The 25719-nt window shown below is 51.2% G+C and overlaps 1 protein-coding gene across 6 annotated transcripts; it reads left to right on the forward strand.

Annotated features, from left to right (window-relative positions):
- Positions 1–481: 481 nt before the first annotated feature.
- On the forward strand, positions 482–25274 carry HPS1 (HPS1 biogenesis of lysosomal organelles complex 3 subunit 1). 6 transcript variants are annotated; one of them, XR_012020756.1, is made up of 22 exons: positions 482–548; positions 1152–1328; positions 1841–1952; positions 3781–3897; positions 8568–8705; positions 8920–9062; positions 9423–9531; positions 11910–12070; positions 12549–12651; positions 13208–13306; positions 13414–13483; positions 15556–15611; positions 16775–16942; positions 17038–17217; positions 18247–18308; positions 18783–18917; positions 19021–19085; positions 20124–20269; positions 22352–22465; positions 23018–23152; positions 24033–24115; positions 24558–24603. XR_012020756.1 is itself a non-coding variant. In XM_072805748.1 (22 exons), the coding sequence occupies exons 4-21, from the start codon at positions 3781–3783 to the stop codon at positions 24074–24076; spliced, it is 2049 nt and encodes a 682-aa protein (XP_072661849.1). In that variant the 5' UTR covers positions 482–548; positions 1152–1328; positions 1841–1952; the 3' UTR covers positions 24077–24115; positions 24558–25274. The 6 variants fall into 6 exon arrangements, 5 of the variants coding, with proteins under 5 accessions (XP_072661849.1, XP_072661846.1, XP_072661850.1 ...); XM_072805748.1 differs by having other exon boundaries at positions 23014–23152; positions 24558–25274; XM_072805745.1 differs by lacking the exon at positions 23018–23152 and having other exon boundaries at positions 24558–25274.
- Positions 25275–25719: the final 445 nt, after the last annotated feature.

Genomic DNA, 25719 nt, shown 5'->3' on the forward strand with positions numbered 1-25719 from the left:
TGGCCCAGGGCGCGATCCTGGAGACCCGGGATCGAATCCCACGTCGGGCTCCCGGTGCATGGAGCCTGCTTCTCCCTCTGCCTGTGTCTCTGCCCCCCCCCCCCCCCGTGACTATCATAAATAAATAAAAAATTAAAAAAAAAAAAGAAAGAAAACACGGGTTCTAGGCCGAGCCCCTAAGGTGCCCTGGCCGCCCAAAGGGATTGGGAGCTTTCATCAGGAAGTTCCAGCGTCGCGCTGCGGGGGCAACCGGGCCCTCGCGCGGGCGGTCTCCTCCCGGGGCGCGGGAACCCTCGCTCGGAAAGCCGGAGGGTGCGAAGGGGCGGGCGGGAGCCCGGCGGCCTGGGCTCCGATCCCAACTCGGGCCCTCTGCGAATGATTTCTTCTTTCTGGGCCGCCGGGGTTCAAGGCAGTGGGGCGCGGGCCGGGCTCGAACCCGCGGAACCGGCCTCCGCTCCCAGCCCCTCCCCCGGCGGGGCGGGGACGCGGGCGCTCACGTGACCACACCCGGAAGCGCGCCGCGGGCCCGCACGGCCGGGCGCGAGCAGGTACGGTCCCCGCCCTCCGCCCGCGCCGCCCCCCGCGGCCCCTCCGTGGGCGGCCGAGCTCCCCCGGCGCCCCCGCGAGCCCCGCGGCCTCCCGGAGGCGGGCGCCGGCCCCGCCCGGCTGCACGTCGGCTGCACGTCGCCCGCCCGGCCGGGGGCCCGCCGCTGCTCTGGACCCTGAGCCTCCTCGGCCGCGGGGTTGGCGGGCGCCCCCCGCCGGGCCCTCCGCCCGGTCGCCGTGAGCTTCGTGGGGTGCGGGGCGGAGCGGCCTGACCCGGCGGCTGCGGGCGGGCGGGCGGGCGGGGGGCGCTGACGCGGGGCTGGGCCTTCCCAGCGGGCCCGGCGCCGCCTGCTTGGAGCGGGACGGAGGGGAGAGCGGGGAAGCGCAAAGGGACGCGGGCGAGGTGCGCTTGGCAGCGGCCTTTGGGAATCAAACAGTGGAGCCTGGCGTCCGCGGAAAAGCATCTCCCCTTTCCTGGGAACGGGCCACCAGGGCTGGTCCCGCGGGCGATGCCAGGTCTCATGCTGCAAAAGATGCAGAGCCCCGAACTACCCTTTCTTGCCTCTTACTTGCGTACTACGTTTGGTTTCCTAATTGGGTTACAGCTTCCTGTGGTTCCTGCCTTGGATCCTCAAAATGTAAATGATTCTGGAGCCGGCGTGGTTCGCCCTGTTATTTGACAAAGGGCAGCTGGGAAGTAAGAACGGAAAATAAGCCCACTTCTACGTAAGAAAGCAGAGTTTGCTTCCCGCCTGGCTATTCTTCCACCGCAGCCCTAGGAGGTAGGGCAGGGGTTGGAGACTCCCAGGTCCAAGTGCCTCGGCCAAGCCGAAACTAGATCCGGGTGGGTCTCCCGCGCCTTTTGTTTGGGGTATTTCATGGTCCCAGGATTTCACCTCCTCCTCCCAGGAGGGCTTCCCTATGGGGCTGGGATGTGCTGCGCCGTTTCCAGTCTCTCCTAGCAAGATCCTTAGGGCAAGGTCGCTGACCACACCATGGTTCTGAGTGACCCACGGTAAAATGAGTGCCCGGAAGGAAACAGGAGGTGGAAATTAATGCTTGTGGGCCCCTGCTGTGTCCAAAGGACTGTGCTGGCCTGGTGTGTGTTGCGGGTTGCGGGTTGTGGGAAGGCAGGGTGGGTGGGATACAGGGCACCAGGCAGGCGCCTCCTGGCTGTGGGGTGTGTGTTCTAGAGAGACGTTTGACCACCGAGTCCTTCGCCAGCTTGTCCTCCCAGAGATGATCAGCAGTGAGATGAGAGGCTCAGCTTGCCCTCATGACCTCTCTGTTTTAGGCATTTGCAGGACCCTGGCTGCTGTGCCGCTCTCCATGAGCTGGTCATCGAATCTGTCTACTGCAGCCCTTTCTGAAACTGGCTGTCTGGAGGCTCTGCTGTTCATCTCAAGGTAGATGATCCTGCCTGGCCTGGGGGCAGAACCCAGGCATGCGCCACCCACTCCGGGGCTGTTCTGGGGGAATGAGTGGTACACGGGCAGGGCAAGAGGCAGGCAGTGGACTGAGCCTTCCCTGGCTCTGCAGAGCCCTGTCCTCCCCAACCCCTGCCGCAGCTCTGCCTCCTGATGTCACCTTGCCTATTTTCTCCTTCCCTGCATCCAGGCCCTCACCAAGACCTAGGACTCTAAGCTACATCTCTTAAATCGGCCCCTTCCTCTCCTGGCCTCCGCCAAGAAGTGGGCCCTAATTACCTCCCACCAGGATCCTTAACCTCACCCACCTGTGCCCAGCATGTCACTCCTCACACCCTTCCCAGCCTCCAGGGGGTGCTGCTGCTGACCACAGCCTCCATTCTGTAGCCCACCATTGCCCAGCACACACACTCCTTCCCCATCAGGCTGGCCCCTGTAGCCCCCCTCTCTTCCTCCCCGGCTTTGTCACACTCACCTGGGTGTCCCAGAGCCACCTCTTCCTGGTCCACCTGCCCTCAGCCAGCAACCTTGACTTCACACTCCGTTGTTCTCCCAGTCTCTGCCTTCTGTTTAGCAATTCCATGGGAATAGGCTGCATTCTTTTCCACTGTGAAGGAACCACCCTGAGGCTAGGTGCTATGAACTAATTAGAGTTGATAAACCAACTGGAGATTTGGGAGGAATTCACTAAGTGCCACTAAGTTGGCTGGACCTATCAGGTATCCTGAAGAGGATAACTGAAACTGAGACCTCAAGATACAATGATCCTATTGAAACTGGACATCCACTCAGGGGGGCAGAGCAGAGTTTTCTGGTCATCGTCACGTCTCAGCACACGTACAACGTGATCTCATCTGTGTGGCACACTGAGGGGCAGAAGATGTGAAGCCCCTGCCTGGGGTTTTCTCAGCTGCAAGTAGCTGGCCTGAGAACCCTGGCCTCCCCTGGCTTGGGCGGGCTGCCCCAGGAGTTGAGAGGATCAATGTTTTGCTGCACACCAGGAGTGAAAGGCACGGTGTGGGAAGCTCTGGATTAAGAGTCTCCCCATTGATGAATAATGAAACACATTTTGTATAATCAGGCATTAAAACATGTAGCACAGAAGGTGTGGGTGGTGGGGAAAGTGATTTGGGAGGGCCACGGTCCTGGTGGATGCAGCGGAGGAAGCCGCAGCTAAACAGATGTGAGTGAACTGTGGACAAGGTTAGGCAGCCTCTGTTTCCACCTAGAGCAGAAGGAGCTTGGGAGCAGAAGGAGCTCCGTCACAGTGAACCCACCACTGGGGGGGTGGGTTGGAACTTGTCTCCTGGAGCTGTCTTTTCCTCAAGGAGGAACACATTTCTGAAGTGCCCAGTGGGAGGTGCCTTGGCCTCCCTCCATTCTAGACCAGGTGCTGACCACCCTGAGCCACGCACGATACTCGCTGCCTCTCCTGTGCAGTTGATTCCATGTCCAGATCAGGAGCGGGGTCCTTCTGTCTATTTGGTGCAGGTAGGCCCATGAAGAGCCTGACACTCTGGTGAGAAGTACTGGAAGACGTGGAAGCAAGAGCCCCAGCCTTAGGCCCGGATTTAGATCCCAGTGGCTCTGCTACTCCAAGCTGTAATAAGTCTTGCACCAGGAAGTGGGAGTAACTCAAGATTCCTGCCTCCTCAGGGGCCTGGGAGGGTATGACAGAATAACAGCAGGAAGGCCCCTGTCGTGGTGCCTGGTGCCCAGTGAGGGCTCAGTAGGTGATTGCAGGGGCAGGCTGAGCTTATGGGTGAAGGGGCTGGTAGGTGACCTTGGCCTTGCTTCTTCTTGCCAGATGAAGTGCGTCTTGGTGGCCACAGAAGGTGCAGAGGTCCTCTTCTATTGGACAGATGAGGAGTTTGAGGCAAGTCTGCGGCTGAAGTTTGGGCAGTCGGAGAATGAGGACGAAGAGGTGAGTGCAGGGTAGGGAGGGAAGAGCACAGAACTAGCAGGAAGTGGGAGAATCTGCCCGCCCACCCCGAGGAACTGAGACGGTGGTGCCTGTGGCCCAGAGTCCTGCACACCCAGCTGCTCGTCCTCTGAGGTTGGCCCCTTGATGCTCTCAACTTAGTGACCTCACCCCTACTCCACCAGGGCTCATCAGGCTAAATGAGAGCAGGAGAAGGAGGTATAATTTTAATCACACAACAGGGACGTTTGGTGTTCCTAATTTCTTTACCTGAGAAGTTTAGCATAAGCTTAACACATCAATTTTTTAAACGGCTATGTACTGACATACTGTACACTGAACATTCTCAAAGGGTACAATTTGACACACACACCTGTGATTCTGTCACAGTCAATAAAATAAACATATTTTTGTCCCAAAACCTGTGACCCCTCCCTCACCTCCCCCAATCTGAGCAGCTACCAATCTGCTTTCTATCATAACAGAGGAGTTTGTATTTCTTAGGCTTTTATGTAAACGAAATCACACATTATATACACAAGGTTTGGGTTTGGTTTTGGTCTGGCTTCTTTCTCGCAGCATAATTTTGAGATTTATCCATGTTATAGCACGTATCAGTAGTTATTCCTTCTCGTTGCTGAGGGGAGGCAGTCTGTTGTGTAGGCACACCACTGTGTATCCGTGTACCTGTTGGTGGTAACTGTGTTCAGCGTTTGACTCTTCCGAATAAAGCAAGTGTGAACATTCACTCTCAGGTCTTTATGTGAACATCGCCTTTCACTTTTCTTGAATAAATACCTAGGGTAGAATGGCTAGATCGTGTAGGTATATGTTAAACTTTGTGAGAAACGGCCAGATTTTGCCAGAAGGGTTGTATCATATGATAGCCCGCTACTCGTGTATGAGAATTCCACTTCTTCTGTTCCCTCCCTAACACTTGGGCTGTGGTCTTTTTAATTTTAGCCGTTCTAACAGGTGTCTCTCGGAATCTCGTTGCCTTAATTTTCATGTCCTATTGGCTGATGATTTTGACATCATTTCACGAGCTTATTTGCCCTCTATCTTTTTTAATTGCAGTCAGTTCAAATTTCACCCATCTTTTTATTGGGTAGGTTATTTCTTATTGTTCTTCCTGAGTTTTGAGAGTGTTACATATGTAGTTTGGAGCAAGTCCTTTATTAGGTAAGTGTTTTGCGAATATTTTCTTCCAGTCTGTGTTTTATCTTCACATCCATTAACCTGTATTTTGTGAAAAGCGGAAGTTTTTCATTTTGATAACTCCTGTGAATCCATGTTTTGCTTTTAGGGAATCACACTTTTGGTGTCATATCTGAGAAATCTTTGCCCAACACAAGATCACAGAGTTTTCCCTGTATTGTCTTCTGGAACTTTTATCTTTGTAGCTTTTATATTAGATCTAATGATCCATTTTGAATTTTTATATATGATGTAAAGTATGGATTAAAATTTATGTTTTGTATGTAGATGTCCAGGGTAGCTTTGAAATATTTCAGCTCAGAGATAGTTGTAATTTTCACTTGTAATTTCTATTCTACATTTTAAAGGAGTATTGTATTTTGGACATTTTTTCCAGATGAATTTTGGATTAAAAATTTTTGCAGGGAAAGCAGCAGAGAGAGTTCTCACATTTCTGCAGCAGCACAGACTGGTGGCCTGCCAGTCCCCTTCTCGCTCTGCTGGGCTTAATCACCAGCTGAGTCAGTTCCGCTTCAGCAGGTTAATCCACCTCAACATCACCAATATTCTTGTCACAGACTTTAGGAATAAAGATATCAGAGATCATGACATTTTAGTGGTTTTATTTAAGCTAAAAAACAAGTCTGTCTCTTAGGCTCTTTTATTTTTAGCAGTCAATACATACATTTTTAAAACATTATTTATTATAGAGAGAGAAAGTATGAGTGGGTAGAGGGAGACAGAAAGAATCTCAGACTCCCCAACTGAGTGTTGAGCTAGATGCGGGGCTTGATCCCAGGACCCTGAGATCACAACCTGAGCCAAAATCAAGAGTCTGATGCTTAACCAACTGAGCCACCCAGGCGCCCTGATACTTACAGTTTTTTAAAGAATTTTTACATATTTTCATTCTTAAACTATTTTAATTAGGTCAATTGAAGAAGCAAACTATCAGCAGACCTCTGTATCTCCAGAACCTGCCATAATATTGGCATAAAGTCACTTAATATATAGGTGAATGAATGAATAAAACAAAAGAAGCAAGTTATGTGATAGTGTTTATCTTCCACATTATTAAAAATCTTGTAAAGAAAAAAATTCCTGATTTTTCAGTTCCTAAATGACTAATGTAAAGAAAAAAATGCCTTCAAAATTTTATTTTTTATGTACCTAACGTTTCTTTTTTTTCTGAGTCTATAAATAACATGAATTAATTGTAGGAAATTTGGAAATACAGAGAAATCGTTTTTAAATGACCCATAATTCTAGTACCAGAGCCATTAGCTCTTCTACATATTTCCTTTGGGTCTTTATCTTTTATGCATAGTTGGGATCATACCACATTTACAGTTTTATTTCCTGTTTTTCCCACTTGCCATTATATCAAAACAGTATTCCTTTTTGTTAAATATTCTCAAAAGCATAAATCTTAATGGAAGCATTATATTCCAGTGTACAAATAAATGTATCATTTATCTGACCGTGTTTCCCATACTAGACGTGTATATTGCTTCTAGTTTGCTAAAACTATTGCTGTAGGGAACATTTATGCTTGAATTTGATCCCACATCCCATTATTTCCTTAGGATAATTTCCTATAAATAGAAACATTGATTCAAAAGCCATTCAGAGATAATGTACCACTTTATAATTCCAAGTAATAGTTATTCCTTTACACTCCATCTACGCCAAATATTTTCATCTTCCCTAGCCTTTTTAAAAAAATTCTTGCTACCTGCAGAAAAAGCAACTACTTTAAAAATGGAGCTGCTGTACACAATCTAGATTTTTTTAAGTGACTTTCTGTTAACCTAATTCATTCATGACAGCTCAAGAAAATTGTGGTGCATGAATAATTCAACAAATGTTTGCCTATGTGGAGGGATATTCATTCAACGCATGTTAATTGAGAACATACTGTGTACCAGCCTTCCGGGGGTGAATCAGTGAAATAGCAACAGGAGCCTGCTCTCGCAGAACTTAGGGCTGGGAAGGGATGATACACGGTGACCCAGGTGCCCATAAACACAGGAGAGAGGCCAGCAGAGCTGAGACCCAGGTGGGGCACAGGAACCACTGCTAAAGCTTGCCAAGCAGACCCCGGAGCAGCAGGACCCAGCTCGGTTGCCAGTCAGTTGCTGAGCACCGAGAAGGTTGGAAGGAAATTCGCACTACTGTGCTGCTGATGGAGTTCCTGTGGTAAATGCTGCCATTGCTCCAGCAGGCTGCCTGTTTTTCTTTTCAAGGCAGGGTCTTCCTCCTCTCCTTCCAGATTTCACAAGCTCAGGATTTGGCTTTCTCTGTATTTCAGTCAAGACTCCCAAGGTGACATGGGGAACGTCAGCTATCCCCTGTCTTCCCCTTGCAGTGAGGCAGGTTTGAGTGGCGACCATTCTGCTGGCTTTATGCCAGTTGTATTCCCAGATTTTTCAATAGATTTGTCCAGTTTCTCTTGGTTTTATTTGTTGTGTTCCTTATTTTGGGGGGCAGAGAGAACAGTTGGAAGAAGAGCTTGTACAAGGGAAGGTTGGCTTGTTAGGGAGATCAGGACAGTCCAGAAGCATAACAAGGAGGGATGGTCCCTCATACTCTCTCTGCCAGAAGGAATAACTAACAGCGTAGCATTGACTTTCTTAATGTTTTTTTTTTTCAATACTTTATTTTTTTATGCATTTTTTTTAAAATTTTTATTTATTTTATGATAGTCACAGAGAGGGGGGGTGGGCAGAGACACAGGCAGAGGGAGAAGCAGGCTCCATGCACCGGGAGCCCGATGTGGGATTCGATCCCGGGTCTCCAGGATCGTGCCCTGGGCCTAAGGCAGGCGCCAAACCGCTGCACCACCCAGGGATCCCTTTTATGCATTTTTAAATACAGACCATTCACAACTTGTTTTTTAACATAGTATCAGAGAAATTTCCCATGTCATCAAAACACTCCAATATTTTAGATGGCTATATATCCTTCCATCATTTAGGTGAGCACTGGGTGCTGGGCATTTCTGTTTTTTACAGTTGCTTGCTGCTGTAAATTATACTGTAGTGAACATCATTGTGTGTGGGTCTTTGCCCTATCCCTGCTCATTTTTTTTAGGACATGTTCCCCCAAAGTAGACTTAACTCCAACAAAAAGCATGGACTTTGGGACACATAGAGAACTTCCTTAGAGTTCGTCTATTCTCCATTAAATGCCCCCCAGACATTCCAGTGTGGAGAGGTCCTCAGTCCTTACTGTTTCTTTCTAGATTCAGAGATGGAAGGGCACAGAAATCTGGCTGAGCCTTCCCAGCCTTTTCTAACTGCCACCCATGGTGTAGGGGGCAGTGTCCTCTTGCCCTCTTCTCTGTCAGGACCGTGGTGCCTTCCAGGCAGGTCTAAAACTGTGAAGACCCTTGCTGGGGAGGCCTGGGTCCTGTCCATTCCTCTGTCGCTGGGGTCTGGCAGTCTGAGCAGCATTCTTTCCTTCCCATCCTGCAGCTTCCTGCCCTGGAGGACCAGCTCAGCACCCTCCTGGCTCCAGTCATCATCTCCTCCATGACTATGCTGGAGAAGCTCTCAGATACGTACACCTGCTTCTCCACAGAAAACGGCAGCTCTCTGTATGTTCTTCACCTGGTGAGTGTGTAGCCCAAGCCCATGTCCCTCTTCCCTATGCTCCATGGGCTGTCCACACACCTCTCCCTTACCTCAAATTTTAGACTCCTTTAGAAGGCAAAAGCCACGCCTTCCCTGAACCCCTGGGGCTCTAAGCCTCCCCTCGCCATCCCCGAGGATCAGGACCGGTGCAGGGTCCCTGGGGCTAGCTGACACCCACCCCCTCTGCTTACAGTTTGGAGAATGCCTGTTCATTGCCATTAATGGAGACCGCAGTGAGGGTGAGGGGGACCTGCGGCAGAAGCTGTGCGTGCTCAAGTACCTGTTTGAGGTCCACTTTGGGCTGGTCACCGTGGATGGCCAGCTCATCCGGAAGGAGTAAGTCCTCCTGTGGTCCCCTCTGAGTCCTATGCTAAGCACCTTCTTGAGGCCGTGCTATGTGTGCCTGGCCTCTCTGAAGCTGTTCACCTACTCCCTGTCCCTGGCTCCTTCCTGGGTCTTTCTACCTGGCTTCATATTGTAGGTCTTGGGGGGCAGGGGCAGCCGGAGAAGTGAAATGGTCTGTTCAAGCATCCCGCTCCACGTCCATTGTACAGCCTGGCCCTTCCGTGCTTGGCGGCCTCTGCCGCTCCTTTGCCCACGTCACAGGAGCTCGCCCAGCCCCAAAGAGAGCTATGCTCCTGTGGTTGAAGGTGGGGACAAGCAGCTTTCTCAGGGTCTTCTTTACTCTGCCCCCAGGCTGCGTCCCCCAGACCTGGAGCAACGTGTCCAAGTGTGGGAGCATTTCCAGAGCCTGCTGTGGACCTATGGCCGCCTGCGGGAGCAGGAGCAGTGCTTCGCTGTGGAGGTGACTGCAGGGTGTGGGAGTGCTCAGGCCCCAGGAGAGTCAGGTCGGAGGGCTCGGGAACTTTTGGGCCATGTTTTGACTCGCACATCCCTATTTGTGAGTGCCTTGTCATAGGCAGACCACCAAACTGTTGCATTTCAAAGGTTGCCCTTTGTGGCCACCCGGTGGGTTAGATGCTCTGCTGTGTTCCCTCTGATAAAACAGTGAGATCCTAGGTAAAATAGGCTTTTTAGTGCAATTTTGGGCTCACAGTAAATTACAGAAATTCTGAAGATAACCCTCAATTCTGACCTCCCCGCCCCAAAATTATATTGAGCTGAAACTAGTGTGGAAAAGTAGTGAAAACTAAGCAACACTGAAGGCAAGATTGCCTGAGTGCAGATGGTGATAACACACCATTACAACATCTGGTTGTAACCAGAACACTAACTTTGGTCCTCAGCTGTGAGGGGAGCTGAGCCTGAGACTCCTTGCATCAAGCCCAGACCTACCACTCCCTGGCTCCCTGTGTAGACAAACACAGATTTTCTCCAGAGTGGTGGTTCTCACCCTTACTGTACATCCGAATCATCTAGTCTTGTTAGGTAAAGGTTGCCAGGCCTCACTTTTCTCATAGTAGGGTGGTATGAGGATCTTTTTTAAAAGATTTTATTTAAAAAAAAAAAAAAAAAAAAAAAAAAAAGATTTTATTTAAGAGAGAGAGAGCACAAGCCAGGGGAAGAGGGAGAAGCAGCCTCCCCACTGAAGAGGGAACCTGATGCGCGGCTCAAATCCCAGGACCCTGGGATCATGACCTGAGCCGAAGGCAGCAGCCCAACTGACTGAGCCACCCAGACACCCTAAAATTTGCATTTCTGACAACTTTGCTGGTGAAGCTGGTATGCTGGTCCAGGAACTGCACTTTGAATGCTACTGCTTTAGAGGACAGGTCCAGAGCAAATAAATATGAGCTCACAATTAACAGATGCACAAGGACATGAGCCACCACAAGTGAGAGGAAAATCAGTCAGCAATAGATTTAGATCCCAGGGAGCTTGATATACTGGAATTATTAGGTACAGAATATAAAATAACTTTGAAATATTTAAACATGTAAAAACTAGAGGAGAACTCATGTAGATATTTTAGAAATAAAAACATAATTGTTAAAAACCTCAAGGGATGGGTTAAATAGTAGATGAGACATAACTAGAAAGAGAATAAGTGAACTGGAAAATAGATCTGAAGGATTCATTTTCACGCCCCACTCACTCCTCTGATAAATGTATAGTACCTACTGTATGCTAAGAGGTGTGCCAGGCCCTGGGAACAGAGATGAGTAAAGACACAATCCATGCCCTTGAGAGGAAATCAGCCATACAAATACACCTGAAAATACAATAAAGCATCCTGGGCGCTGCCACATTGGGTTTCCCATCCACATCTACAATGGCACAAAGGATGGCATGGTCAGCTCTTTCTGAGACATCTGGAAAAGCTTCTTGTAAGAGATGGCCTAATGCAGTTAGAATAAAATCCAGAACCTACCAGGCCCTGTATAATAAGCTGCTGCTGCAGGACTCACCCCACCCTCATCTCATGTCCCTCAGCCCTTGCTCATTGTGTACTGGCCACCCAGGACTTCTTTGCATTTCAGGAGTACTTGACATTAATTCTGTCCAGTTCGGATATTTAGCTACATTTGGCTATTGAACATTTGAAATATAGTTTGTCCAAATTGAGTTACATCGTCCATGTAGAATATATACTGGATTTTGATGACTTAGTACAGAAAAGGAGTGTCAAACATTCCATTGATAATGCTTTTATAATATATGTTAAGGTGATAAGATTTTAGATATATTGAGTAAATAAATTATTAAAATTAACTTCACCTATTTCTTTTTACTTTTTAAATGTAGTTATTAGCAAATTTTAAGTTATGCATAGGGCTTGCCTTATATATCAGTTGGAAAGCACTGCTCCAAACTCTCTTCCCATCTCAGGGCCTTTGCATATGCTCTTTTCTCGGCCTGCAGCATTCTCCCCCTCCACTCTCTCTGACAGGATTTCCTGTTCTTTAGATATCAGTTTAGAGGTCACTTCCTCAAGGACATTTTCCTTGGACACCCTACCCAAGCAGGCGCTGTTCCGTACCAGGTGTTTCCTACACAGCACTTATTAGAGTTGGCAGCTTTTTGCATATTGTCTGTCTCACCCAGTAAAGTCTAGTGACCAGATCATAAGCCCCAGGAAGGCTGCCCCAAGTCACCCTGTTCCCAAGTGACTGGCAAATAGCATCCATTCAGCATGAACCAAGCGAATATACCCAGCACCCACCCAGGACCTGGCACAGGGGAGGGTGGCAGGTGACCTGGCTTCCTTTCCCTGCCCGCCAGGCTGTGGAGCGGCTGATTCACCCACAGCTCTGTGAGCTGTGCATAGAAGCCCTGGAGCGGCACGTCATCCAGGCAGTCAACTCCAGCCCCGAGAGGGCCGGCGAGGAGGCCCTGCACGCCTTCCTGCTCGTGCACTCCAAGCTGCTGGCCTTCTACTCCAGGTGAGCTCTGGTCCTGGCAGGCGGGGTGGCCCAGACTCCTACCCCTTATTCCCTCTGCCTGGAAAGCACCACCTCCCCAGCCAAGAAGACCTTCGGGACCCATCTCTTCCCTATGATGCTCTGCTGTGTTCCCTATGATAAAGAGTTAAGCAACTTACTTAACTCTTCAGTTCTTGACACTCTCTGCTCATTCTCTTCTCTGAATTAGGTCTTCCTGGAACACTGCCTCCAAATCTGAATCTTAGAACTTCCCCACTGGTCCCCAGTGCTTTCACATTGGTCCAGATTTTTTTTTTCTTTCACACGCCAAGTTTTATTTTAAAAATTAATGAACTAGTTAATTTTATTTGTACCTTGCCTTTCTCCAAGAAGGATGAAGCTAGCCGACACGTTCATAAATTCCGAGAGCAGGGGCGATGCTCCAGATTCCCTCAGCCTGCCTACCCTGGGTGCTGACAGCTGTACATTCTCTCTGCAGCCACAATGCCAGCCCCCTGCGCCCAGCCGACCTCCTCGCCCTCATTCTCCTGGTCCAGGATCTCTACCCCAGTGAGAGCACAGTGGACGATGATGACCCTCAGGTCTGGGGCCGGCTCCATGGGCAGCTCTGAAACCCAGTCTGGCAGGTTGCTGGGGAGGCTGTATTTCTGCATCACAGTTCTGGGCATGTGGTTGGCCTAGACTTCCCGTTGTTTTCAGGTGTAACAGATTCTAGAATGCATGAGATTTAATCAGTGAAAAGTACAGATTTTCAGAGTACTTACCTCTCTAAGCCTTGATTCCCTTATCTGTGCAATGGGATAAAGGTTGTTTGGAGGAGTAAAGGGCACAGTTTAACTAGGGCACAACCAATGCCTGGGGTGCTTGTAGGTGCTAGCCACTACCATCGCCAACATTGGCCCCATTATTGGTGGTGGTTTGGTTGCCAGTGTGTTGGAATTTGGGGAATTTTGGTGGTTCTTGAGAAAGACTAGGCCACCTGGAATGGAAACATCTGTGGAAAGTGAGGATGCCCACCCAGGGCTGCATGGTGGCAGTGGGAGGCACAGGGGTTATAGGGCTCCTCCGTGGGGAGAAGGGATGGAATGGAGGAGCCATTCAGAGGAGCTCTAACTGGGTCTCCCTTGCCCATGGCAGCCTTCTCCACGGAAGCCCCGGTCCAGCCAGAGCATCCCTGTGCAGCAGACCTGGAGCCCTGGTTCCACAGCCCAGCCCAGGAGGAGTTCCGGAACAACTGTGTGTGCTCTGTGCCCACCATGTGGAGGGGAGAGGAGCCCAAGGTTGAGCCCATTAGGAGAGGCTCTCCCGGCCCTCAGCTCAAGGTGCCCTCTTCTCCCTCCCAGGAGACTGACAGCTTCTCCCTCCCTGAGGAGTACTTCACACCAGCTCCTTCTCCTGGGGAGCAGAGTTCAGGTGAGGCCTGGGCAGGAACAGGAGGAGGCCCAGGCACAGACACCCAGATTCCTAGAGCACAGGATGCCGCCTGCAGGTCCCCTTCTGCCCACCCTGCCAGCTCCAGTGTGAATGAAAGTGCAGCCACTCAAATGAGACCTAAAGCTGTGTGACAAGCTGATTTCATTTAAAAATTCATCTCCCCTAGGTGTATTCTCTGTTTTTTGGGGGGTAATCAATAAGAAACTAAAATTAAGTAATAATAGTTTGTTTTCAAGTATATAATGACTTTCAAGTATAATTGAATACAAATATTCAATTTATATACCTGTTTTTCCAGATTATGTGGGTGAGTGAACAATAAAAAGAGATACAAAATATTCAAAATGTTGCTAACAAAACAATAGATAAGATTGCCGAGAAAAAAGCCAAAATCTGTCCTGTTGTAGCCTCTTTGAAGTTCTTGGGAAGAAGGAATGATTGTATCGTTTGTGTGACCTAATAGAAGAAGGCCAGGGTTTCGGAAGACATTTCTCAGGGACTGAGTTTTGTTTTTAGTTTAGGTTTTTTTTTTTAAGATTTTTAAAATTTGTTCATTCATGAGAGACAGAAAGAGGGGAAGAGACACAGGCAGATAGAGAAGCAGGTTCCCTGCGGGGAGCCCGATGCAGGACTCAATCCCAGGACCCCAGGACCACAACCTGAGCCAAAAGCAAATGCTCAACCACTAAGCCACCCAGGCACCCTCTGGGGACTAAGTTTTGAAATGAATTTGCTCTGTGGTGTCCTTAAACCACTGGTTCTCAACCCTGGCTGCACATTAGAATCACCCAGGCCACTTCAGCCAAACCGGTTAAGCTGTAGCCCGAGGGCTGGGACCCAGATGTGAATACTTCTAGAAACTTGCCCCGTGTGGCTTGTGAGCCTCAGAGTAGGAACCAGCACTGCACAGATGTAGGTTAGATAGTGGTTCTCAGCCTTGCCAGCCCTCCCCCATGTTCTCACCTAGGGATCTTTAAAAACCACTGAAGCTGGGCTTGCCTGTGCCAGAGATTCAAACTTAATTGGTCTGGGACGTGGCCTAGCTTCCAGATTTTTAAAAGCTCTCATGTGCAGCCACAGTTGAAAACCAGCAGGTTAGATGTTCTTAACTTTAAGTCTTTGGATGGGCTACCAGGAACCTGGAACCAGGGACCTCTGAGATTGTGCACCAACTCCTGTGGGCTTGCACATCTCTCCAGGGCTGGGTTCTGTAGCTACCCTCGAGTCTGTAAGCTCTCCAGGAGCCCAGAACACATCAAAAAACACCACTCTGGGGTGATCACCAAGGCTCCTTTTTCTTCTTACTACTCCCTTCCCTCATTCATCACAGTCCTCCTCCTGGCCTCTTTCTCCATGGTTAGTTTTTATGCCTCCGAGCTGTAAATAATGCCATTTCAGTGCCTGGAACTCACCGCTTACAAAAGGCTTGAAGTTGTACTCATTCATTTGTAAATCAGGTGTTCAAAACGTAGAAACAGGCTTCCCAAGAGAAATATGATTATAAATGGTAGTTATTTGCAATGAAATATAAGGGAGAAGAGTATTATTACAAACATGTAATATTTCAAATACGTAGTGGGTTCAGTAAGCTTTTGTGAGCTCTGCTGGGAAAAGAGATGTGCTCAATTCTGGGCATAGTAGGTGCTCAGTAAAAGTTTGCTGATTGAATAAGTGTGCTGCCTCTTGGGGAAGAGGCCCTGTGGTAGACAGGGAGAAACCTGATGGAGTGAGAGGGTGGAATCAAGGAGGGGGCTCAGGGGGCTGAGGAGAACATGCCTCACCTCCCCCCTGCCATCCTCAGGAGCCTGCACCCAACAGCGGGCCCTGGGGAGCAACTCTTCCCCAGGCCGCTTTAGCTATGAGACTGTACAGTGCACCCTGCACTGCTGGCCTGGGGTCAGATGAGATGAGCAGGGCAGTACTGCTCCAGCCCCCACTTGGTGCCCTTGTACCTGCCAGGTCCTCTGCCCCTCCCCCCCCATTCTGACATGCCACTGGGCTGTTACTCACGTTTTCATTATCTATGTTACCTTATTTTTTGTGTCCTGTAGGTAGCACCGTCTGGCTGGATGAAGGCACCCCCCCAACTGATGCTCCTCAGGTCCAGGTGAGTTTCTCCCAGGAAAGGGAAGGCCCCCTGAGCACAGGGGGCTCTGAGGTGTCTCCTCCCCAGGACTCTGCACGAGGCTGGCCCTCCTCCTGTCACCTCAGGGCTGGTCAGCATGAGGACAGAGCTCATGCCAGGGGCCAGGGCCAGGCAGGTGGTGGACGAAGGGTGGCCTCATCTCCTGAGAGATCTCACCCTCCTCACTATTGTTGGGACTAAACATCCACTTTGATTTTTAATGATTTTTTCAAATGAGGAAATAAACATATTTGCTGTAGAAAAACTGGGAAGTATAAAAGTATGGAAAAGGAATAAAAATAATGCTCAGTCCTTCCCTCAGATGTACTATTAAGATCTTTGGGTGTTTCCTTCTGGTCTTCCCTCTGATTTTATATACATATAGGTACATATACGTGTGTGTGTGTGTGTGTGTGTGTGTACTGACACATATGGTGTATATATTTTTCCTTTTACCAAATTTGAATCCTAACGTACTTCATTACATTTCCTTAAGCATTTTTCCATTTATTCTGCACTGACTTTAAGAGTCCATCACATGCCTCTAATACTGATTTAGCAAATCTGCATAGCAACTAGTACATTGTTGCCAGCTTTTGGCTGTTACAACTAAGACTGTGACACCTCCCGGATGGACAAGGTCTTGGGGCATCTCTGGTGATTGAATTCTCTACTTTTTCCCACTAAAGCCTTTCTTATTTACTAAGGCTGGAGTCTTGCTCATTTAGTCCTTCTACACCTCAGTTTTCCCCATGGGACCTGCTGTCCGGATGCTGTGAGGTTGTGTAGAATGACCCTGTTATTGGAATGCTTTGGTCTCAGTGAAGGCCTGGGAGGGAGCTTCCCCCAGCCCTGACCTTTCCTGCCCCTTTATCCTCTTTTCTACCACCTTCCCCAGTTCTGTTCTCCGTGGGCCCTGCTTGCCATCCAGTCCTGACTCCAGGTGGAAGGGCTCAAGAGATGAGACGAACAGCAGGGCCATCACAACAGCGCAGGGATTTAAGAACTGGATTTTCTTGGAGCTAAAGTGTCTACCCCCTTGGTTCACAGGGAGACCATGAATGGGCAACCGTGGGTGGGCACATGAGGCAGAGGCCCAGCAGCTCCCCCACCCCAGCCCTCCCAGCGGCAGCTCTTCTCCACAGATCACTGAAGACAGCCTCCAGACACTGGTCCCTCACTCCCCAGTCGCTTCCCGCCCCAGAAGGATTTTCCTGGATGCCAACGTGAAAGAGAACCACTGCCCCATGGTGCCCCACACTGTGTACTGCCTGCCCCTGTGGCCAGGCATCAACATGGTGCTCCTGACCAAGGTGGGAGCAACCCCCATCAACCTCAGCCATGCCCCAGCCCTGACACCTTCCCACAAGGTACCCCTGTTCTTCCTGCCCTGTACTTCTTCCCCTAGGGCCCCAGCACCCCCCTGGCCCTTGTTCTATACCAGCTGCTGGAGGGGTTTTCTCTCCTGGAGAAGAAGCTGAAGGAGGGGCAGGAGGCCGGGAACACCCTGCGCTCCCACCCCCTCATGGGGGACCTGCGTCAGAGGATGGACAAGTTTGTCAAGAATCGTGGGGGGCAAGAGATTCAGGTAAGATCTGATTTCCGAATATGCCAGCCTCCAGGAGAGGAGGCAGGGCCGGGTGGAGGGGGGGTCTGTTCTGTCCATGCTAGGTGAGGGGCCGAAGCTCTGGTTCCTGCTGCTGCCCCACCGTAGGCCTGTGACCCTCATCATGAAATGATAACAGAAACTCAGTATTTTCAGAGCATTTTGGTGGGAGTTTGGCAGGATATGAATTCTAATTCCTGTATTTTATGTGAGGAAACCAGGGCTCAGATTACTCAGTGAGGGCCAGCGGCCGGGGCCCGGCACCCCTCACAGTCTGGCAGCTCACACACAAGTGCAGGACACAGCCAACACCCCACCTCAGGGGCCCAGAGTCCAGGTCAGAGATGAAGCCTGGTGAGGCATAAACAGTAGAAACACATAGTCTCTGGGGAGCCTGGAAGGAGTTTGGGAGGGGTAGATCACCCAGGGGAAGCAGCTGGTCGTGTTTGGGTCTGTCTGAGGACCCAGGATTCACTGTGGCTGCCATACATGTGCATCTGAAAATGAGGAGAAGGATTGGAGGAGACTGAGCAAGTGAGTGAAGCTCAGACTCAGACCTAGATGCTGCTCTGAGGAGTGCTCCCAGCGTCTCATGGTGCGCCAGGCCACCACAGTGAACACTGGGGGTAGAATGCAAGGTCCCCCTTTAAGGAGCTTGCCAGGGCCCCACCTTAGCACCCCAGTGCCTACCCCATGGCCGCACCTCTTTGGGATGTCCCTCTGACAGCATTAGTCCAGCAAGGCAGTGAGCCCAGTGCTTGCTGCATGGAAACTGCTCTTGAAAGGGATGCCTGCTGAGTGAAGAGAATGGTGGGTATGGTGAGATGCAGGGAACTGGGGGGGGTACCCCAGAAAGCTGCCAGAAAGCCAGCTTTCGACTGTGTGTTGAGCCTAAATATTGAAGCAGTCGGAGGGTGTGGGTCCCCTCTTAGAGCCCAACGTCACAAGGGGCTCCCCTGGACGTCACCGTGGGGCCATCGTCAGGAAGCCACCCTGTCCCTCATCCTACAGAGCACCTGGCTGGAGTTCAAGAGCAAGGCTTTCTCCAGAAGCGAACCTGGATCGTCCTGGGAGTGAGTGGTCAGCTCTGAGGATGGGGAGAGTCATCTGGACAGAGGGGCAGTTTCCTCCAGGCCAAGAGGGAGAGGAGGATGCTCAGGAAGGAGGGGCTTCCCAGAGAGAGGAGTCCATCCGGGCCGCAGATGCTGGAGGGAGACTGGGAGGTAGAAGGGCTGCAGGTGGAGCAGAGGCCAAGTTCCCACCCAGCTTCAGCCCTGAAGGGTACACCTCCCCTCATTTCTGCATAAACCATGGGATGGGGTGAGATTCCAGGAGCTTCGACCACATTGGGGGAAACCAGTGGGGGGACGGGCTCCTTCCTGTCCCTCTGAGGACAAGGGTGTGCTTCAGCAGCTGCGTCTGTCACTGGTCTGGAACAGGGGCGCCCATGGGATGAGTGCGGCCCTGAGTGTGTGTCCTCCGCTCGCATGCGGATGGCCCACCCTCCGGGCCCTTCCTGCGGTCATGCTCCCCTCTCTGGGCACCAGGCTGCTCCAGGCGTGTGCGAAGGTGAAGCGGCAGCTTTGTGCCATCTACCGGCTCAGCTTCCTGACCACGGCTCCCGGCCGGGGGGGCCCGCACCTGCCCCAGCAGCTGCAGCACCAGGTCCAGGCCACCATGCAGTAAGTGCGGGTGGGGCCCTGGGGAGCCAGAGTGGCGGGGGGGCGGGGGGGCACCGCGGGGGTGGGCACCGCACCACAGCCCGCCTCCCCGCTTCCTCGGCAGAGAAAAGCTGATGGACTGGAGGGAATTCTTGTTGGTGAAGAGTAGGAGGAACGTCACCATGGTGTCATATCCTCACGCCGAGCCCCTCACACCCCCTCACCTGCCTGCTCGGTAGGACTTCTGGGAAAGGGCGGGTGTACTCCACTGCCTCAGCTCCTTTACTCCAAAGGAGAATAGGAAATATCGTCATGGGTGGCTTGTCTGTAGGAAGGCTCCAAGACGGAAATTTCACAAATCCCTGCTGTCTCATGGTTACATCATAAAAGCTTTGGCAATTGTTGATGTTGACGTCCAGCCAGCAAAGTGGTAGCAGGTGTTCCAGGACGGACAGGGGTCCTGGGGTCAGGTAGGTAGGCAGGCCATGCCCTCCTTAGAAGTTACAGTACGCAGTGGAACACGAAGGCTCTGAGAAGGCCTGCACCAAATATGCTTATCCCTGTTTAAAAAACCTTGTCCAAGACCTATTTGGCCCTTTTATTATGGAATACTAGGTTTATCAAATACTGATTTCTCCTAGAACTTCACATAAAGCAGCTTTTCCTATAGTAAGACCTCAGAATGCATGTGAAAGGGATGACAGAGGCCCTCTTCAGCCACCAGCCACCACCCTGCCATGTTTGTTGGCTCTTCCCTGTCTAGTAGGAACCATCCAGCTTCACAAGGTGAAGTGTGGAGACATGAATAAAACCACGCCGAGGGGTGTGGGTTAGGCAGTCAGCCAGGCTCATGCATTAGCTAGGTAGCTCTGCTCTACGCCAGCCTCACCGTGTATGTGATTTCAACTCCTCCCTCATGAAAATGATAAAGTATGAGCATACACTATTCCTGTTGGGTCGAGAATCCCCGGGTTAGATGGGCTAGTGTTAAGGGATCCGCTGTATGTGCATCGTAGCATTTCACAGGGTTGGAGGGTTCAGAGGTGAAACGCTCCCGGAAGACAGGGATCCTTGGTGGGGGCTGACATGGCAGCTGTGGGGAGAAGGGGGTATATGGCAGGCCTGGCCTCTGGACTCTGCTGCTGAGCCATGCCGGAAGCCTAGGTGGAGGCTGGAGTAGCACCCTCCCTGGTCCCTGGCTTTTTGAGCACCTTAACTCAATCTTCACCTACCTAGAAGACTTCCCAGGCTTGGTGCATTTTATCTACGTGGACCGTACGACTGGCCAGATGGTGGCCCCTTCCCTCAGCAGCAGTAAGAGGATTTCATCAGAGTTGGGCAGGGGCCCTCTGGCCGCCTTCGTCAGAACCAAGGTAACCATCACCTGGCCCGGGTACCCTTTACCCCCTCTCCCCCGTCAGATGAGGCCTGCCAGCCTGACCCCTGTCCAGGAGGCTGATGCCTCCCAGCCTTGGGACCTCTGTGAAGCCTGGAGCACACCTGCCTTAACCCTTACTGTACTCTTCTGTCAGCGTCTGCACCCAGCTGGCCCACAGGCTCCTAAGGATAGCAGCTGGTCCTCTCTCTCTAGGGTCCTGGCACCCAGGGCCACACGGGGCCTTCCTGGGTATATTCTAATGTACCTGAATGAGCTCGTCTGGGCGGTAAGGTCAGAGGGAGAACTAGCCAGGACCTAACGTTGTGCCTGACATAAATAAGTCCCAGGAAGTATTTGTTGAATTAACTCAAATGGAAAGAAGAGACCCCAGGTCAATCAGTTTGAATATAGGATTTAACACCACGTGGTTTGTACTAAAGAATCATTGTCTGAGGGTTCTTGTATTCTCTTTAATGGACTCATGGCAAACTAGTATGTGCATGTTTATATATTAGTATGTGTCGTAGGTGGTATAGCATAGACTTAGATTTGTCTCGATAAAGTATACACTAATGGTTAAAATCAAGAGAGTGACAGAAGGCAGTCCAGCCCTGTCTTTTCCTGGCCATGTGGCCTGGGGCTGTACTTAGTCTGAGTGGCCATGTGCTTATCTGTAAAGGAGGCTAGTGATACCATTGACGTTCTCGAGTGGCAATGATTACAGACACCTCAGATGCCATTTGTTAAATACTTAGCATGATATGTGGCACAAAGATAGACGGAATTCATGTAGCATTCCCTGGTATCAGCCTCTCCAGCCATCTTTCTGGAGGTTGTTGGGGTTCTCTGACTGCATTTCCTTGCATTTTTCTGTGTAGTTTGTTGCCGTTGGTCATTATCACAGATCATTCCGTAGATGCAGTTGTGTTTACCCACTTTTTCACTCTCTATCTGATGCATTTCCTCATGTCATTAATTCTTTATAAACAGGATTCTTAACAAGTCCACAATAGTCCATCATGTGGATGTAACATAATTTCCTTAGCCATTTCCCCAATGTTGAACAGTTAGATTGTTTCCAGGCTCTCGGGGTCATAAATAATTCTGCAGGACACACCTTTGTGCATCCATCTTTGTCCTCGTCTCTGATTATTTTCTCAATATGGATTCCCAGAAATGGAATTACTAAGTCAAATGGGAGGAATGTTTTTAAGGTTATTGATACATGTTGTCAAATTGCTTTCTTGAAAATACAGCAAATCCATGTATTTGTTTGCAGATGTAATTAGACATTATGCTGTAGTCAGGCTTGCCGTGAATCATGCATGCCTTCCCCTGAGCTTTTCCAGCCCCAGGAAATGGAGGAGTCAGGCTGTCTCTGCCTGTCCTCCCTCGGGCAGGTCACAGGCAGCATCAGAAAGTCCTTGGATTAGGCCAGAGACTATCACCCAGGGGATATAAGGCACATTGTCCCTTGGTTACTGTGTTTGTGTTGGACCTCTTGGTGAGCCCTAGTTGGGACTTTACCCCTGGAGCAGAGGACAGGCCTGGCTCAGGGTACTCTGTGTGTCCAAACACTTGACAGCACCTCCCTGGCATAGAACCTATGGCAGAGACACCTGGCCCTGGAGGGGACTGGGTGAGTGGGTGGCCCTGGACAGCAGGAGGGGTTTCCAGGTGACCACACACTTACCTCCCTTTGTGTTAACTAATGGTGTCCTTGGCTATTTTCTGGGCTGAATGATAAGTTTACTAATTTATGGCTTCTGTGCATAGTAAAAGTCACTTGAGGTGTTTCTACGTATATTTTATTATCATGGTAATGGTGGAGGGTAGTCCGCCCACCCATCCAATAATGATTTCTTTTTGAGCTCCCACTTCTGATCCAGGCCATGCCCCGGCACTAAGAAAACGGGTGAGCAGAAGCAGCCCCTGGCCTTCCGGGAGCTCCTCCTCTGGGCGCTGTTCTTCCAGAGGCGAGAGCCTGAGCCCGGGGCCTGCTGTGGGGAGAGGGCCAAACCCGCAGGCCCTGGTGAGGCCCAGGAAGGCCACGAGCACTCTCTCTCCCCGCCCCCAGGTCTGGTCTCTGATCCGGCTGGCACGCAGATACCTGCAGAAGGGCTACACCACGCTGCTGTTCCGGGAGGGGGACTTCTGCTTCTCCTACTTCCTGTGGTTCGAGAACGAGATGGTGGGTATGGCCAGGTCCTGGAGCAGGACAGTCCCGAAGTGCTTTCCTGTCTGCTCGCTCCGAGGTCCCTCCCTTCTGCGCTGTGTTCAGTCTTCTGTCTCTTCACCTCTTCTCGTCCCTGGCGGAGCTGACAGGGAAGCGTGGCCATTGGGCCCCAGACATCAGAGGTCCCACTGTCGTGTCTGCTTTGTGACTCTTCCAGCAGCTCTCTGAAAACTCGTGCTGTCATCCAAGGCAGCGCCCAGGTCACCCACGAGCAGATGGACACAGGCCCCATGAGAAAGGCCGCTCGTGTGTGCTTCCATGTCATCATCCGCACTTAGGGAGCATGGCACGCTGTCGTTCCCATTGTAGAGGCAGATAAACTGATGTTCAAAGCAGTTAGGCAGCCTGCCAAGGTGAAGATGACAGTATGGCCTCCTGCCCGGTTCTTGTCTCTAGACCTCATACTACAGTGTAAGCATAGGTCGTGGGAGCTCACTGGCTGTTTCTCTCTCTCCCTCTCTTCCTTTTCCTGTTTCTCTGTTTTCTCCTCACTTGTCACTAAGTCAGTGTTCCGGCTCTCTGCGTTGCTTCTGCCCCTCAAGTTCCTGCCGGCGCCCACCAGGCCCTGCCCTCTCCTGCTCCTGGCAGCAACCCGCCTTCACTCTGCCCTGAGGGCGATAGCCAGCATCTTCCAGAGTGCAGGTGCTTACGGGCTCTCTCCCAGCCTCCCAGCCTGTGCCGTGGTTAGGGCGGGTATCACTGGCCCCATTGTATAGATAGAAACACTGATGCCTTGACATCAGATGCCTTGGCCATGGCCACTGGGGTCATAAATGATGAGGCCAGACCCCAGGCTCAGGTCTCCTGGCCCGCAGGCTCCCGTCTGCACTCCATGCCCAGGATGTGTGTACAACCTTTACCTGAGCTTCTGGGTGGTGACAGGGCCTTGTGTGCGTGACTGGCCCTGATGGAGTGATAGACCAATGGAGGGCTGTGGGGGCAGAGCCAGCTGTGAAGGCTGGCACCTGTGCTGTCTTGGGCAGCCACTCAGCACACTGAGTGCACCTCCTTGTCTGCAGGACGGGCCCCAGAGTGCCCATGAGAGTGTGGAGAGGAACCCACATGACTGAGCCCGAAACAGGGGACTGCCCTGCAAATCTTAATTCCATTCTCCTCCTTTTTGTACCCTGGGTATTTCAATGGCTTTCAAAGCAAAGACTTGGGCCTTTTGACAATGCCTAGCCCTTGGAGACCCTGCATGAAACCTCCCAGAGTCACCCTCCCGGCAGCCCTCCTGAGCTTGTACTTGTCACTGGTCTAGGTCCGTGCACTGATAGATGTGAGCTACCACATGTGTACCAGGCAGGACACGCAGAACTTTATATGCGTCACCTCCAGTGTTCACTGGGAGCTTACTGTTATTCCCACTTCAGAGATGAGAGAACGAAGTAAAAAGAGGTTCAAGCAGCGAGCATTCACCAGGCGGGGCTGAGCCAGGCTTGAACTTGGTGTCTGACTCCTGCTCGTATTCTTTCCACCATACCATCACCTCCCCATTTAAGACTGTCTTCCTCTTCCTCAGGGGTACAAACTCCAGATAATAGAGGTGCCTGTCCTCTCAGATGACTCGGCCTCCATCGGCGTGCTGGGAGGAGACTACTACAGGTGACCCTGATGCACAAGGCTGCTGGGAACAGTGGGTGCCCAGCTAAGTGCCTGTCCCCCATAGGGGAGCAGCTCCTCCTTTGGGAATGCCTCCCAAGAAGCCCTCAGTGGAAGCTCCTTCCTGCCCAGCCCCGTGTTCAGTGAGAGAGGGGTGCGTGGGGAACACACCTGGGTTTCTGCCCATCTCTGGTTGCCTCACTCTTGGCAGCATCTGTCAGTATGTGTGGTGGGGCCCTCAGGCTTCCCTGCTGGCTCTGTGGCATCCCTCAGCCTGGACACTGCCAGACTCCATGTGGAGTGGGAGCCCAGAGGGGTGGACCATTCAGCCCAGGGCTGAGCCTCGTGCAGTTAGGTCCACAAGGGGTGGGAGGGCTTTGCTGGCCAGGTGCTGGGCTGCTCTGACTGCGTTCCTGAATCCTGCCCCCCCCCCCTCTTTTTCCAGGAAGCTCCTTCGCTACTATAGCAAGGGCCACCCCGCTGAGGCTGTCAAGTGCCACGAGCTGCTGGCCCTCCACCTGTCTGTCATCCCCACGGATGTGCTAGTGCAGCAGGCCAGCGAGCTGGCCCGGCGCCTGTGGGAGACCTCCCGTATCCCCTTGCTCTAGGCCAGGGCGCACTGCCCTGGTGCAGTCTGTGCCCAGCCCTGGTACCCATGCATAGCTCCCACCTAGGAATAGGACAACCCTCCTCCCAGGTCTCTTAAAGAAATCACCTAGACTGGTCTCCCTTTCAGGTACCAAACCCCCAAATCCTTCTCTTTGGGGAAGGAGGGAGGCCAAGGTGGAGTTCCCTGGGTCTCCATAAAACAATGGTGGCTGTGAGGTTAGAACGGATTCAGCTGCTTTCAGAGCTGCCTCTCCATTTATCACCGGGAGACGGGAAGTCCCCAGTGCCTGCAGGTGCCTGAAGATACCTCCTTTATGCTTCTCCTAGAGTGGAGAAAGAGCGCCCTCAGGAACACATTCCTCTCCCCAAATGAAAGGTGCTGCCTTGGCTGGGTGGGAATTCCATCTGTGCCACTTTCTCTCTGCAGTCTGGGCAGGTTTCCTACACTCCAAACCTGTTTGCCCACGTTTAGAGGGATGGCACCCACCTCTTAGGGTGGTTGTGAGGACTGCCCGACACACAGCAAGTGCTAAATAAAGGCTGGTTGTGGTTATTGTTGTTCAAGCCAAACGTGCCTGGGCTCTAGGGCCCTTTGTGGTGCCTGGAAGTCCTGGCCCCTTCAGACCCTGCTCTGTCTTGACTCCTGCCCCAGCTCCACCTCAGAGATTCCTGTCACTTAGTCGTAGGGATCCAAGGCATGGGTTTGTTTGTTTGTTTGTTTTGTTTTTAATTTTATTTTTTTAATTTTTTATATGTATATTTTTATTGGATTTCGATTTGCCAACATATAATATAAAACCCAGTGCTCATCCCGTCAAGTGCCCACCTCAGTGCCTGTCACCCAGTCACCCCATCTTCCCTGCCCTCCTCCCCTTCCACTACCCCTTGTTTCCCAGAGTTAGGAGTCTCTCATGTTTTGTCACCCTCTCTAATTTTTCCCACTCATTTTCTCTCCTTTCCGCTTATAATCCCTTTCTTAAACTCCCTGTATAAGTGAA

This window comes from Canis lupus, chromosome 29 (genome assembly GCF_048164855.1).
Source record: "Canis lupus baileyi chromosome 29, mCanLup2.hap1, whole genome shotgun sequence".
Lineage (NCBI taxonomy): Eukaryota > Metazoa > Chordata > Mammalia > Carnivora > Canidae > Canis > Canis lupus.

Excerpts from the sequence above, each read along its gene's own strand:
- HPS1 (XM_072805745.1), top strand. The coding sequence starts at position 3,781 with ATGAAGTGCGTCTTGGTGGCCACAGAAGGTGCAGAGGTCCTCTTCTAT. Across the intron at positions 17,218-18,246 it reads GTGGGGGGCAAGAGATTCAG|AGCACCTGGCTGGAGTTCAA; the intron begins GTAAGATCTGAT and ends CTCATCCTACAG. Across the intron at positions 19,086-20,123 it reads GAGGAACGTCACCATGGTGT|CCTACCTAGAAGACTTCCCA; the intron begins CATATCCTCACG and ends ACTCAATCTTCA.